The following is a 16,989-nucleotide window of genomic DNA, read 5'->3' on the forward strand; positions in this document are numbered from 1 at the left end:
GCTAACATCCATGGCCATCTTCCTCTATTTTATAGGTGGGATGCCTGCCACAGCATGGCTTGATAAGTGGTGCCTAGGTCTGTGCCCAGGATCTGAACCAGCAAACCCTGGACCACTGAAGCAGAATGTGCACACTTAACTGCTATGTTACCAGTCCAGCCCTCCATATCACTTTGTATCTGTACTTCCTCAGGTTTAGTGTTTCTGAGACTTTTGACTATCTCTTGACCTTGATTCCCCTCTGTGGTATGTGAGGTCAGCTTCAATGAGATTGATCTTTTCTAAAGCTGTACTCACAGAGTTGTTCCATGATTGCCTCTTATTCACTTACAAAAGAGAAACATAACTTCAGAAGCCCCATAATGATGGTAAGCTACAAGTTGGAAGAAACCTCAGCCCCTATAATACTACAAGGAACAGAGTTGTCAATGTTCAGAAATGCATGCTTTATCTTGCTTTAGTAAGAAATAATCCTCTACTGCATCAAGTCACTGGTAAATTTAATTTGTGTCTTTAAAGGCATGATGGATAGAGTTACCAAAATCAGTGAATATATCATCCTTTTCATAAACTCGTATATTTAGGAAATGTATAATCCCCAATTGTTTTTCAGATTCAATAGTAAATATGAACATTTGAGGCCTCTGTACTTACACTTAAAAGGCCAACACAAATTGTTTTCTTTTAGTAAAACTGAGAGTGTAAATAGAAAATGGTTTATAACACATTACTAATTAACAAAGAAAAAATAAAAATGTGACATTGTTTAGGCAGCTCTATATTTAGAAACATAGGAACATAAATATACCTTTATGAGAAAATAGAAAAATAAATCAATATGAATTAATAGTCACTCTCCTAGCTATTGTCTTATAGATGCTTTCTCCCTTTGTACATTTCTGTTTTTTATGTCCATGTAAAGTTAAAGACATATACAGGGTTATTTATTTTTCTTAAGATTAATTGAGTAAAGTTGATAATACAAATGCCCCCAGGAGGGCTTTAGGAACAAAATATAAAGCGAAGATATCATATGGGACAGTGTTACATCTAATTACTTGAATTGCAGGCTTCAAACAATACTTCAGTGGTATTCTCTAGGCTCCATGTCCCTGAGGTCTTGATTCATATATTTGTAACACAGTTTGGTGTTAGAATTCTGTTTTCAGATGTGATCTTATCTTTGGTATCTCTGAGTTTTCCTAATAGGTTGGGGGAAAAAAGTAACTTATAGGAAGTATTTAATGAAATATTCTCTGGACTCCTACTAGTGTTTTCAAATCTATTTCCCTTAATTAAATATCAAGCAGGAGCACTCCTGGAGTTCATTAATCTTAACAAAGAATTCTTCAGTAAATGACTCATTCAAGTGCTTTTGTATTTAGGTGAGTCGATTCAGTCTCTTTTCTTTTACTTTAAAGGTAAATATGGAGTTTTAGTGATCTTTGCAGTACACAAACACATGCGTAGAACAAAGAGCCCACAAATCCACTTAGTTTGACTAGGAGAGGGTTTACATTATCACATTCTAATTCCTTTCTTTCAAATGATATTCATCCTGGTTTTCTCATTGGGTGGCCACAATGTACTCGGCAACGAAATAAACATTTTGGCAAAAGAGAATAATAAAAAATGGGCCTTGTCTTCACACTTCCTATGATCTCTGAGGAAGAAAGTGACAAAGCTATCACATTTGTGAATGATAGGATATAGCACGTGGTAATTGTGAGATATAAATATTGTTTGTATGTATACAAAAGAGAAGAAACAGTGAGCTATGCCAATAATGGTAGGTGGCAAAATAAAACATTATAAGAATGAGGATAAAATGGGAAAATAAACTATAAGTAAATGAGCATGTGTTACATAACAGAGCTTGATAAATTCATCATGACTAAAAAAGAATTTAAGTGATAATGAGATTGAATTTATAGATACAAGAATTTTTGGAAAAGCCAGGCTGAATTATGTAAACTTCATGTGTTAACTAATAAAAAGTATTTGAAATCTTAAATGTCATTGGCAGTTAGGTTAAAGTAATCATGGAAAATTGTTCCTTCGATGTTTCATAAAGTATTTTAAATTGAAGGAATGTGGCTGGGAAAAATTGCCATACTCCATCTTTCCACAGCTAAGACCTTATGAAGGATTTTTACAGAGGAAGTATCTGTCATGGAGTTGGGTTTTGGAAGATATCTTTCCTACAGGCAGAAGAATGTGGGGATCTGAGAATATTCTATTGTGGTGAAAAAAACCTGTAGGAGAATGGGGAACATTTATTATGCATCGTAGATGAAGTACCCAAAGAAATCCTATAGTATTTCCGTTGTGTGGGTTCTGTAGGGAAAAAATTCTACATTCTATTCCAAAGTGTCCCCACCTGTTGACACTTGTACATGCTTGGCCTGATTTGCATAACCGAATAAGGTTTTTGATGTCATACCAATTACTCATAAATCCAATAAACAAGAAAGCTAAATATCTGCTGTGCATGATGTCATATCATATAGCATTTCAATTCGTTATCAAAGTACCTATTTCCTTTCTAGTGACTTAAATTTTATACTATTACTATGCTCATTTTACTCCTGAGGAAATACCTACTGACATCAAGGAATATTCAAGAAATACTATGGTGCCATGTTGAGGTAGTTCTCTATCCTGACACTGATCCTTGGAAAAGCTTTAAATTTAATTTTTCCTGCACTCTGAAATTTATATGCATTTTCAAGTACTTCATAGTTCTTATTGTTTGTCACTTACCCAACTTAAAAAATTTGCTACATTGGAAAATGAAGAGCTTTTTGTTCAATATTGTTTCAACTGTTATCACTGAAGACACAGTATACATTTCATTGTGAATGCCTCCTGATGCATAATGTAATATGCAATCAATAATATTTAAACATTTTCAAAATTGGTTCTACACAAGTGAAAAGATTATAACACATCTACAGCACAGCTCCAGAACGTCCCGAGACTACTGTGTTACTAGGAGTCAGAAGGGCACTGGAAAGAACACAGAACAACAAAGAAGCTATTAAATTGATCATTTTGTAGGAATGTTAGCATTTCAAAATTTTTTTAACATATAAGTTAATTATCTCACAGCTTAAGAGGTGAGAAGGAAGAAACTGTAGAAACTCATGATAGGTATTTCCTCTAATACAATTAGTTTTACTAAGCTGAGATTCAGCAGAGTTGATCTACCCCTCATGACTGGCATTAGCTGTCTATGAGGAAATCGAATTTTATTATTTGAAACATAACGATGTCTACTCTGTTTTTCATCCTTCCTGTCTCAACTTTGTTTTTGATTATTCCACTTACACAAAATTATTATTTACTATGTAATCATCACATAAGTGAAGACTAACTTTTGAAATAATATAACAGTGGAAGTGTAGCATTTTCAGCAACACTCTTAATAGAGACCCATCGAACTTCTCAGTGCTTCTATTCTTTTACTTATTTCAAATTTTGGTTCTTACTTCTGTGGATAAACTTTCATATTTTGTCCACAGGAACGAAGAAAACCAGAGTGGCAGAGTCACCTTTGTTCTTTTGGGCTTCTCAGAATATCCAGAACTCCAGTTGCCCCTGTTCTTGGTATTCCTGACCATCTACGCAATCACAGTGGTGGGGAACCTGGGCATGATTGTGATTATCAAGATCAATCCCAAACTCCACACCCCCATGTACTTTTTTCTCAGCCACTTATCCTTTGTTGATTTCTGTTACTCTACAGTAGTTACACCTAAACTCTTAGAAAACTTGGTTGTGGAAGACAGAACCATCTCCTTCACAGGATGCATCATGCAGTTGTTCTTTGCAGGCATATTTGTCGTGACAGAAATGTTCATGTTGGCAGCGATGGCATATGACCGATTTGTAGCAGTTTGTAATCCTCTTGTCTACACAGTTGTAATGTCTCAGAAGCTTTGTTCCTTGTTGGTGGGCACATCATACTCTTGGGGTATAGCCTGTTCTTTAATATTCACATGTTTTTTGTTGACCTTATCCTTTTGTGGGAATAACTTCATAAATAATTTTGGCTGTGAGCATGGTGCCATTGTTGCTGTTTCCTGCTCAGATACATACATTAACCAGAAGATCATGTTTGTGTCTGCCACGTTCAATGAAATATGCAGTCTGATGATCATTCTTACTTCGTATGTTTTCATTTTTATTACTGTCATGAAGATGCCTTCAACTAGGGGACGCCACAAAGCCTTCTCCACATGTGCCTCCCACTTAACCACCATTACCATTTTCCATGGGAGCATCCTTTTTCTCTACTGTGTTCCTAACTCCAAAAGTTCATGGCTCATGGTCAAGGTAGCATCCGTCTTTTACACAGTGGTCATCCCCATGCTGAACCCACTGATCTACAGCCTCAGAAACAAAGATGTGAAAGATACACTCAAGAAGTTAATCAATATTAGATTGTTCTGTGATAAAATATAAAGATAGAAATATCCATTATTTCTTTTTGAGAGTCTGGTAAGAATTGTCCAATAGCAAAGCAGTACATGAATATGGTAACCTTTTAACTGGCAGTTCAATATCCATTCACTCTAATGTTTAGTGAATAATTTTAATGTTACAAATAATGTTAGGGATAAAAACTTAGACTACTTAAACTAAGTTTTTGATTCAGAAATTGAAACGCAAAAGTCTCTGTGTTAGCATACATGACTGTGTGATTGCCCAGGACAAATTTGTGTTCAATAGAAGTCATGTGGAATTTTTGAGTTGATCTGAAGTGTTATATCTTGCAAGGAGGAAGTTTATTTCTTAATATAAAAGTAGTACATTAAGAGCTGTTCAACATAAAACCATAAATATCTAAAAAAATATATATTTAATTCCATACAAACCACTTTAGCATCGGAAGATTCACAGACAAGCAAAAATAAATAGGAAATATATGTCCCTTAAAAAGTTCCTGGACCAGCCCCTTGGTGTTGTGTTTAAGTTTGGCACACTCCAGAATATGGTTTAGTTAAATTATAATTGGTAGTATAACGAAATATACAATATTTTCTTTCTATGTAGTAGCACAAGAAAATGGTACACATTTTGGAAATATGTACCCATCACTCTAGTTTTTCCATTTATGTCAAAGTAGTTGTATATCATTTATGTATTTATTGGAAATTTTATTGACATAATTTTAGATTTATTTTAAGTTGTTTGTAGTAAGTAATATAGAGAGATCCCAATGTCTTTTACCCAGGTTCCCCCATGACAGTACAATACAGCAACCAGGATGTTGATAATACAATGCATACATCTTATTCAGGCACCAGTGATTTATTGACAAAATCACTGAAATTGACAAAAATTGCTTTTTGCAAACAATCGTGAACTCCAGTGGGATGTAATAATAACAATCCTTTTGAATCAGCGACTTGATTAAGCTAGCTCAGCTGATACCAACTGGGTCACTTTAGTGTCAAGACTGAGCTAATCAGATGAACTTCAATCTACAGACCTGTTTGTAGGCCATCCTTGTTGGACCATTTGGCTAATGGTCTATGTTGAATGCTGAGTCACAATAATGTATGCCCAAACACAAAAGCGTAATTCAAACTCCTGTTAGGGTATCACCTGCTGTTATTTTATGAATCAAAGCAAAACACATGGATAAGCCCAAAGTCAAAGTGTGAGAAAGTTATCTACCTCTTATAGAACAGTAAAATTGCAAGTCAGTGGTTAGGGGTGTAGGGAGAAATGTAAAGTTTGGTTCAAACTCTACCAAAGATTGATTAAAACATTTACCTCAAGAAACACATTATTTCTTGATAATGCCAGATAACTCTATGGCAGATAACAGATAACTCATGACTGAGACACGTTTTACCAAAGTTTTCTAATAATTGATGGGTCATTGGGTTACTTTAAGCGAAAAGACTGGTCGAGATTAAATATAAGAGCTTGCCTTTTCTACTTGTGTCTTAGTAATCATGATTAAGGTTTACAAGCAAAGAATAGAGCGATATCCACATGTTGTTGTTCTAATTTAACCCATTAAATGTTACTTGTTTCTGTCATGATTAAGAGATTTATTTCCATATGGAAGTTGAATTTCTTTACCAGAATGCTTTACATCAAATCATGTCTTGTGTGACTACTCTTTAGGGATATACAACAACATTCTCAATACTCATAGTGTATCACAGTAGTAACAAAGGATTTACTTTAATTTTTAAATGTTTGTCAACAAGGGGATATAAGTAACTGTTCCTATCAGATACTATAAAAACCTGTGTGTGTGTGTGTAGTTTAATAAACATCTTTAAGAAGAGAAAAAAGATTTAGAAAGTTTGAGCATGCATCATGGAACATTTGATATATTCATTAAGGACTCTAAGCTAAAAACTAGAATATCTTATTCTTAAATATTGATTTTGAAGTTATGTAACTTTTAATTTTTGCACTTTAGTTTTCTGTCTCTTAGTAGAAAATAAAACAAAAGCAAAAAAGAGTGAATAGTTGCAAAATCCTTTTAGAACAGGATGTTGTTTTACTTTGGTAAATACTCTTGAATGAGCAGTTAACTTACACAAATGTAAGGCAAAAGTGTATGTTAGATAATATCTTAGTTCACTAATGGTTGTGTTAAGTGATGCTTACAGGTTAATTTTTTTCTGCCAATGGATTCATATGCTGCTCTTCTTTTAAAATTTTGGCTGTAGTAGGTATAAATGTGACTGTTTTTCCTCGAAGGCCTATGCCAAGACAGATCAATATTTAACATTACTTTCTTTATTTCCTGATTTGTGTCCTAGAGGAGTACGTGTAGGAATCACATAGCCGGATTTAAAATATCAGCACGTTAACCCCTATGGCTGAACTGAAGAATATAGTGGATCTACAGCCTAGATAGGGATAAATACCTTCCCCCCCCCCAACTCCCAGCTAAAGGAATGCATATTTAGGATATAACAAACAATAAGCCCAAATTATTGAAAGTAAAAATTTGTACAGCGTCATGTTAAATGTGTTTCTATAAAAAAACACGTGCCAACACTTAAGCAAAATAGACTAAAAAGCACATCATATCAACTATAATTATGTTGGAGTCATTGGATAGATGTGACTATAATTTTTTCATGATTTTAAGAATTATAGCCTTTATACAGAGGTAAATTATTTTTGAGACATAAAGATCCACATGTTAATGGTTTAGAAGAAATTATATTCTAAATTGCAGAAGAGGAAGTTTCCTCTAATTATTTTGTTTTTAGCTCATAAAAATAAATTTTGTCAGGATGCTCCAAGGCCTGTGTCCCCAAAGTCAGTTAGTTAGACATAAAACAAACAACGTGATCATGGAGTATAGTTTCCAGACCTGTTTATAGCTCATGGACATATTATACAAATCCAGGCTAATGAGTTTTAATTTGATTCATTCAGTATAAAATCTGTTTATTCCTCAAGGACGTGTCTATGTTTCCTCCAAAATTTCTTGACAGTTGCAAAAATGGCATTTCTTGGTATCTTTATTAAGTTATATTTAGCAAGAATCATCAACTTTCTGACTAAGGCATTGGAAAAAATTAAACAAAAATTTCAATTTTGAGACAGAATATGTATGGATTTTTAAACACTAACAAGGAAGTCTTGAATAAAAAAAATATATCAAGATCTGGCTTTTGGTGAGTTGATTCTACCTAGGATCATCTTTTCAATCTGAAGTGAAGGACATTGACACACATATATCCATAAGAATAGCAAAATATGCCAGGCATTGCATAAATATTGTGAAGATATGAGTGGAAAGAAAATAGAGTAAGAGAAAAGACATTTAGATTAACCAGCAATGTTTTCTTGGAAGAGTTATGTAGTAACATGTGTAGTAATGACACAGTGTAAAAGAACCAGGGTAGATGTGCTGTTTCAGAGGTGTAAACATATTATATTAGAAAATATAAATGAATTGTTTTTGTACAATAAAAATTTAAAATACTGTTGTGAATGAAGTTGTATTGTAGTGAAAAAAAGATGTGGTTATATAGCTCATGGACATATTATACAAATCCAGGCTAATGAGTTTTAATTTGATTCATTCAGTATAAAATGCCTTCCCAAACCCCGACAGTATTGCATTCCAGGCTAAGTAAGAGTAAACAAAATTTAAGCATAATTGTGGTTATAAGGATCAATCCCAAACTCAACACACCCCTGTACTTTTTTCTCAGCCATTTATCCTTTTTGGGTTTTTGTTATTCCAGCGTATTTACACCCACGCTGCCAGAAATCTTAGTTGTGGAAGACACAGCTGTCTCCTTCAAAGCATGCATGGTACAATTTTTCTTTGGCTGTGCATTTGCGATTACAGAAATGTTCATGTTAGCAGTGATGGCCTGTGACTGGTTTGTGGCTCTTACTAATCCTCTTTTCTACACAGTCGCTATGTCTCATAAACTCTGTACCCTCCTAGCAGCTGGAACCTACATATGATTTGAATATGTTCCCTGACAATCACATACTCTCTTTTGGAACTATCCTTTTGTGGTTCTAATACCATAAATCACTTTGGCTGTGAGTATTCTGCCGTTATCTCTTTATCCTGTTCTGACAGCTATTTCAGTCAGTTGATATGTTTAGTCATTTCTGTATTCAGTGAGGCTTGTAGCCTCCTGATTATCCTCTCCTCCTATCTTGTCATGATTGTCACAATCATCCAGATGCCTTCTACTAATGGACTCCAAAATCCTTCTCCACCTGTGCTCCCCACCTGACTGCCATCACCATTTTCCATGGGATCATCCTTTTTATCTACTGCGTGCCCACCTCCAGGAGCTCATGGCTCCCGATCAAAGTGGCCACTGTGTTTTTTACAGTTGTGATCTCCCTGCTGAACCCCATTATCTACAGCCTTAGGAACAAAGATGTGAAAGAGGCTGTCAGGGGTTTAATCAACTCCAAACTACTTTCTCAACCAATATAATTCAAATAAATATATGTATTTTGTAGTACTTACATCCAATAATTTTTCATATATATTGTTGATGCTAGTTTACCTTTATTTTAAGTACATATATGATTATGTTTTAAATCAATTAAATGTTGCACTTTCCCTGTTTTTTGGTGGTCAGGACACTCTGACTCAATACAGAAATAATTCATTCTGATGCACTTCATCTCACCTGGGTTCAAGGAAGAAATATATTTCAGCATCTCCCAGTTAGACATTATGGAAGTCAGAATGACAAAGAAGGGATGTATATTTAGAGACTCATTACTTATGTCATAGTTTAAGTTCTCCTTTATAAAAGTGCTGCAAAGACACAGATGATAACTGTCTTTACTGGATCCGCACTCAGGTTCACACAACCAATTCTTTTGACTCAGAAAGTTCTATAAAACAGAACTTTTTCTTCCTCTTAAAACTTCACTTCATTCGAAGTAAAATGAGGATCTGTGAGTTTGCATTGTGAGAAATATTATCTGAGTTTGAGTGAGCAGATGCTGAAAATATTAACCACTCTCTATATGTATCACTCATCTTTTGAACATCAATGTGATATTTTATAGTTCAATAAAAGTTACTGGAAATAATACTGAATACTAAAGAAAAGTTCAATTTATTTCTAACAAAACTTATATCCATTACTTATTGATAAAAAGACTGAGAGTAATAAAGTATACTTTTGAATCATCCATTCTCAATGATAAACTTTTCCCACCTATCAATTTTCTTTATATCAGTAAATGCCATCCATATCTACTCAGTTGCTTAAATAAGCAAAGGAGAAGGCATTATTTATTTTGATTTATTATTCTGCAGCCTCTCTCAAATACGTCAGTCAGTTATGTTATTTCTGGCTCTAAAATGAAACACTGTCTTCATGTCTCTGCTTCCTGTGTCCCCATTGGCATTAAGTGGGTTTTTAGCGGTTAGTATCAAATTAATATATTTCTCATATTTTTTTAACTTTATATAAGGCATGAATCTCAGATCATCCATAGTGATATTTTAAAACTATAGAATCAATGTATTTTACTCCCCAACCTAGTATTGTGCAATAGTTTTTATTACATTTATGATTATAATATAACTCTTTGTAAAATCTAGCATCTGCTTAATTCTCTGACTTGTTCATTTTAAATTTAAAACATACCAAAACATATTTTTTAAACAAACATCCATGTAACTCTCAAGTAGATCAATACATAGGACAATCACTGGCCCTTTCCTCCTACTCTCAGCAAGAGTCAAAAGGATGATTTTTATCAAAATGATGCAATTACTTGTCTATATAGATTCAATATCTAACTATGCCTCTCAAAAAATATAAATTCGTATTCCTTTTTTGCAACTTTATTTAAAGGAAATCATGCATTATTTATCTCAAATATCTGACTTATATAGATGAATATTACATTTTACAAAGTATTCATGTTACATATATTTATACCTTATTCCATTTGTTTCTATTACATATTTTATATTATAAATATTTCAGAATTTTTCTTTATTCCAGTCTACTATGATGGACATTTGGGAAATTTCAATTTGGGGGCATGTGTACCATTACACTGCACATAAGTATTTATTCGATTGAGATTTATACCCAGAAGTATTATGCATTTATTTGGTTCTTAATTTTTCAAAGTGATTTTTATCAATTTAGACTCCTAAAAGCAATGTTTGAAAGCTCTAAAGTTATAATTCACCTCTTTGCCAGTGTTCAGTATTATTAGATATTATGGTTTTTACCCATTTATTTGATTTAGAATATTTCATTTGTAGTTTTAATTTGGATATTTATGATTATTGAAGTTAGGCACATTTCAATATGTTCATGTATTTTTTTTTTTTTTGAGGAGTACTAGCCTTGAGCTAACATCTGCCAATCCTCCTCTTTTCGCTGAGGAAGACTGGCCCTGAGCTAACATCCGTGCCCATCTTCCTCTACTTTATATGTGGGATGCCTACTACAGCATGGCGTGCCAAGCAGTGCCATGTCTGCACTCGGGATTCAAACTGGCAAACCCGGGGCGCTGAAGCATGAATGTGCACACTTAACCGCTGCGCCACTGGGTCAGCCCTTTTCTTTTTCTTTTTAAAGTGGATTCTTAGGGCATTTACCAATCTTCATTTAAATTATTATGTGATAGTTCTAATTTACTCAAAAATTTATTTTATATTATGAATATAATCTCCTTGGCCGTTACGTATCTTGAAAGCTTTTTTGCATTTTGGCTTTACTTTTCACTCAATGTCCTCAAATAAAGAGCAAGCTTGAATTTTAACTTAGTCAAGCGTATTACTTTTGTAATGTTTTTGTAATTGTTGAAGATATTTATCTACCCTTGAGGTCAAGAAGACATTTGTCTATATAATATTCAAGAATGTTTGTTCTTCATATTTTGCTGTATGAGTCACCTAAAATTCGTTTTTTGTGGATGATATGAGGTTTGGGTCTTTGACAGATTGTTTACTTTTTCAGCATTATTCGTTCTCTCTTCATCTTTGTCATGCTTCTCTGTAGGCAGAAGGAGAACAATTCCCATGTGGCTTGCTTGGGACAATGCAAAGTGAACGAGTGTGTCATAAGTTATCTCATAGAAAAAGCTTGACATGTCCGTACATGGTTTGAATCTTCCTTCCTTGAGCTTATGCATTAAACTTGGAAAAGAGCATACCACAAAGCGAGAGTGTTCCTTCAGCCTGGTCCGGGAATGAGAAAACAAGGGAATTGAGTCAAACTTAACCAAACACAGCATCTCAGAGCTGTAATCAATCACCAACATTCATGATACTACTTAATTTCTAACCAGATGAATATATCATTGTCACATGCTGTTTACTGGAAAAAAAATCCATTCCTGCCTTGTTGCCATTTAATACCAATCTTGTCATAAATGAAGTATCCATATGTGTGCTTATCAGTATAATTATCAGCTGTTGTCACAATAACTCTTGAAAAACACATCAAAAATCAATGGCTTAAAAGTACGATTATTTGTTTTCAAAGATCAGGAGGTCATCTGAGGTGGTTCTGCCCTGGACTATGAGACTAGGAATGTTTTGCTTCACACCACAGTTCCGTGAGTGTGGATTGCTCTGCATGTCTTTTATCATCTTTAGACTATTTGGATATTTGCATTATGGAAATGTCAGAAAAGCAGTAGACCAGGTGAAAATATTCAAGGTTTCTTAAAGCCTAAGCTAAGCACTGCCAAATTTTTTTCCTGCTAACAGATCATTAAACATGTCACAGGACTGGATTCATAATCCAAAGGTGAAGAAATACACCCCATCAATAACAAAGTATGTTGAATTTATGGATGCAAGGAGATGGTGAATAATTGAACCCAATTATTCAATCTACTTCAGGCAGCTTCTTATCTCTCTATTGTATTTTATTGAAGCATTTTCCATTACCACATATTCTTAATTATTATAGTTTGAAATAAATCTTGATATCCATTAGAGAAATTGTTTCATCTTTTACTTCTTCATGGGTGGATATTGATCGTCCTTGGCCCTTTACATTTTCATACAAACTTCAGGATTTATTTTGTTCATTTACTACATACTTTTGAAGCCTGAGCCCCTCATGGGCTGTAAAAATTATGTTTATTCTTTAGATCCACACTTTAAAGCATTCTTACCTGTAGCTATGCCTTCTCTGCTACATTAGTCTATATTCCATCCACTTTATACATTTCCGAAATTATGGGAAAATCATATCAGTTGGTGTTTATTTTACCATTGTCTTTATTAGAGTGACTTTGTTATTTGATTTATTCCTTCATTATGATTACTCTTTTTGATCTAGTTTATAATGGAGGGGAGAGGCAACAAAGATATATAGATTTTAATATATTGAATAAAAAGTCCGCTCTTTCTTTACCACTTCATAGATGGATGGAGGATAGATAAATATACTTATAAATCTATTTATTGATAAAAACATGTAAAATTTAAAAATGGACAAAATAAAAACCAAAATATTAACATTATTATCTTTGTTGTTGGCTTATCAATTATTTTTTATTTTTCACTGTAATATCTTCTCAGTATTGAAAAGGTAACATATAGAATGGGAGAAAACATTTGCAAACTATGTGTCTGGTAAAAGATTAATATCCAATACATATGTAAGAAACTTATGCAACACAGTAGCAAAAAAAACCTAATGAGCCAATTAAAAAGTGGACTAAGGACTTCGTTTAGATATTTCTTTGGAGAAGATGTGCTAATGGCTAATAGGTATATGAAAAAATTGTGCGATGCCACACCAATCCTCAGGGGATTGCAAATCAAAATCACAACGAGATATCATCGCACAAGTGTCAGGATGGCTACTATCAAAAATCAAAAGACAAGCGTTGTCTAGGATATGGACAATTCAGAACCTTTGTGCATTGTCGCTGGGAATGCTAAATGGTGCGGCTGCTATGAAAACAGCATGGAGGTTCTTCACAAAATTAAAAATTGAACCAGTATATGATCCACTAATCCTGCTTTAGAATATTTATGCAAAAGAATTGAAATCAAGATTTCAAAAAGGTATTAGCATTCCAATGTTCCTTGCAGAACTATTCACAATAGTCAAGATGTGAAAAGAACCTAAGTGTCCATGGATATATAAATGGATAAAGAAAATGTGGTATATACATACAATAGAATAAAGTTTAGCTTTAAAAAAGAAGGAAATTCTACAACACGTGACCACATTGATGAACCTTAACGACCTTATCCTAAGTGAAATAGGCCAGTCACAGAAAGACAAATTTCACGACTCCACTTACATGAGGTATCTAAAATAATCAAATTCACACAATCAAAGAGTGAAATGATAGTGGCCAGGGGCTCGGAGAGGGAGAAATGGAGAATTACAAATCAATGGTCATAAAATTTCAGTTAAGCAAGATGAATAAGTTCTAGAGATCTGCTGTAAAAAATTGTGTCTGTAGTCAACAATACTGCATTGTACACTTAAAAATCTCTTAAGAGGGTAGGACTCATGTTAAGTGTTCTTACCACAATAAAGTAAAATTTTAAAAAGAAACATTAGTACACTACGATCACTAAAATCCAAACTTTATTTGTATTCCATGAGTTTTTTCCATTGCCCTTATTCTTTCCTGGGACCCTATCCAGGCTACCACATTGTATTTAGTTGTCCTGTCTCCCCAACCTCCTCCAGTATTTGACAATTTTTCACTCTTCTCTTGACTTTGACAGTCCTAAGGTGTGCTGGCTAGTAAGCCTGTAGAATACTTCCAAATATGGGTTTACCTGATGATTTTCTCACATTAAACTGAGATTATGGATTGTGTGGGAAGAATATCACACAGGTCAGGTCTTTCTCATCACATCGTACCACAGGAGGTAAATGATATCTACATTGTATCATTGGTGATGGTCATATTCGTCCTTTGCTTAAGGCAGCATTGGCCAAGCTTCTCCACTCTAAACTTGAATGTGGAATTTGAAAGGTAGTTGAGTTAATAACAGCTATTTCTGGATTGTCCCTTTTTTTCTCAGTTAAAACTCAAACCATTTACGTTTTCTTTAATCAATTTGTATTATTTCAATAATTTAATATCTACAAGCAATTAATGGAATAGATGTGAAGACGTAATTATCCCTAATGATTTAGAAGAAAATGCATCTACCATAATGACACAAGAGACAGTGTTTCTACTAATTGTATGATTCATGGCCCACTGAGGATTACTTCAGTTATAATTTTCTATAGGTTATAACTCCACTGTCATAGAGACATACATAAGTTGCAGAGTTTGTACTATGATTTCAGCTTTTTCTGTGTATTCTCTGAGATTTCTTATGTCTTGAAAGTACAATGCCATTTTACTGGCATACTCATTAAAATATACTGCCACTTTTGTTACGAACTTCAAGCCTGTTGCTATCTTACAGAATGTTTGATTACTGAGAAGAAAAATGCCTGAGGTTCATTAATGATCAAAAGATATCAAGATCTCTGGTTTCAGGTCAGTTCATTTCTCTTTTGGTATCTTTCCCTTTAGGTGGAAAATATGGAGCTACAGCTCATGTAGATTATTCCAAAAATTATAAATGACTCTTCTTATGCTCAGATACTTATTTTTTGGTGAGGAAGATTGGCCCTGAGCTAACATCTGTTGCCAATCTTCTTTTTGCTTGAGGAAGATTGTCGCTGACCTAACATGCATGCCAATCTTCCTCTATTTAGTATGTGAGATGCTGCCGCAGCCTTGCTTAATAAGTGACACTTAGGTCTTCACCCAGGATCCAAACCCACAAACCTTGGGCTGCTGAAGCAGAGTGTACAAACTTAACCACTATGCCACTGGGCTGGCCCCATGGTCAGAGACATTTTAATTGTCACTAACAGGGCAATGAAGTGTTTCTGATAATTAAATTTTGTATTACAGAAACTGGCAGCAGTGAGCAATAGTGAAGTCACAGAAAATTTATGGGATATAGGTTGATCTTTGAAATGTTATAGGCCTAGTTTCAATTTGAGTACAAACCTAATCCTAATCTATCGATTTTCACCAAAATTATTTGAAATTGCTAGAGTTCGAGGACCAAGTCTTTTCCTGAGTATCTTTTTGTTATTGACCTAGGAAGTTTGCCAATAAGCCGGAGCAGGAATAGTAATCTCTTTAATATGCAAGGATTTTCCTAATACATTCAAATGTTGAAGGAGACTCATTTATTAAAATAGACTGAACAATAATGGATATTTACAGTATATCCGACAAGTCCCATTTGCTACTGGAAAAAAGATGCTGATGATAGATGCTTTATATCCGGGGTTGCTTGTAGCACATGTAAAAGTAGGTGATCATGGAGCTAAGTCTGGAGTCTGACACTTGCTCCAGACAAAGCTAAGAGGATGGGACAGATCATTCATCTAATTCCACTGCAGCCTCATGTCTATATCTTGGGGCCCTTCATTTTATGGTCTCACTGCTCTCACTTCCTTATCGTCTCCAAGTTTGCCTCCTCATAAGAGAGGGCTTACCTCTCATTGGTTAAGAAAATGTGTTACTTTCATTGAATTGTAGAACATATTTTGTATGGAACTATTGTTGGTGAATATAAGACACTTCTCAAAAAAATATATACAGTTTATATATTTAAATATATGCATATAATTTTTAAAACATATATCAAAATAGATGACCTAAAAGCACATTAATAAATAGTTAATGAAAATATAATTAAATAACTTTAATTAATAAAATAATAAATGTTATGCAAAATGTCAATAAAAGAGCCACAAAATTACCCCAGGAGGCAGTGTATCATTAATGGAGGTTTTGATGGAGGCCACATAAACATTTCATGGATGAAATTATCTTCAATTCTCAAGCATCATGTGGAAGGCACAAACAGGATGCATTTTAAGATTTATTCCAACTCCTAAATTCTATGGGTATTTCATTCTGTATTATGTCAAGAAAATGTCAAACACATAAAAATAATTAATACTAAGATTTATGTGGCACCACTTGCAATACCAAGTGATCTCCTTGATCCTTAGTGTGATTCTTAGAACCATAACAAGGTGCTCTGTGCTTCTGTTCTGCCTCTCTAAGTTTTGGGTTTTTTAATAATTTCTTTCATGCTCTAAATTTATATTTCAATTCTATATTAATAATACTAACAAGAGCTGAATTTTAAACAATAGGATTATTACTATGCATTTTCTATAACAATGATTCTCATAATTTAGCATGCATCAAAATCCAAAATCACCTCGAGGGGTGGTTAAATCACAAACTGTGGTCCCCATGATTCAGGAAGTTGGTGATGCGGCTAGAGAATTTGCACCCCTAACAAATTGTCAGGTGTTCTTGCTGCTGGTTGGGAACTATACTTTGAGAATCACTGTTCTGTACAAACTTCACAGACAAATAGGAAGCCTCTTTCTTCTCTCTGTTTCTTCCTGTATTCAGTTGTATTTTTAGGAATGACTTTTGATTCTTTACTCAACAGGAATCGTG

General features: G+C 34.0%; 1 protein-coding gene across 1 annotated transcript; it reads left to right on the forward strand.

The window, feature by feature from the left end:
* The first annotated feature begins 362 nt into the window (after positions 1–362).
* Positions 363–4,467, forward strand: LOC106821838 (olfactory receptor 5D13-like). Its single transcript, XM_070487287.1, has 2 exons — positions 363–368; positions 3,397–4,467. The coding sequence occupies exons 1-2, from the start codon at positions 363–365 to the stop codon at positions 4,465–4,467; spliced, it is 1,077 nt and encodes a 358-aa protein (XP_070343388.1).
* The last annotated feature ends 12,522 nt before the right edge of the window (positions 4,468–16,989 follow it).

This window comes from Equus asinus, chromosome 17 (assembly GCF_041296235.1).
Source record: "Equus asinus isolate D_3611 breed Donkey chromosome 17, EquAss-T2T_v2, whole genome shotgun sequence".
Classification (NCBI taxonomy): Eukaryota; Metazoa; Chordata; class Mammalia; order Perissodactyla; family Equidae; genus Equus; species Equus asinus.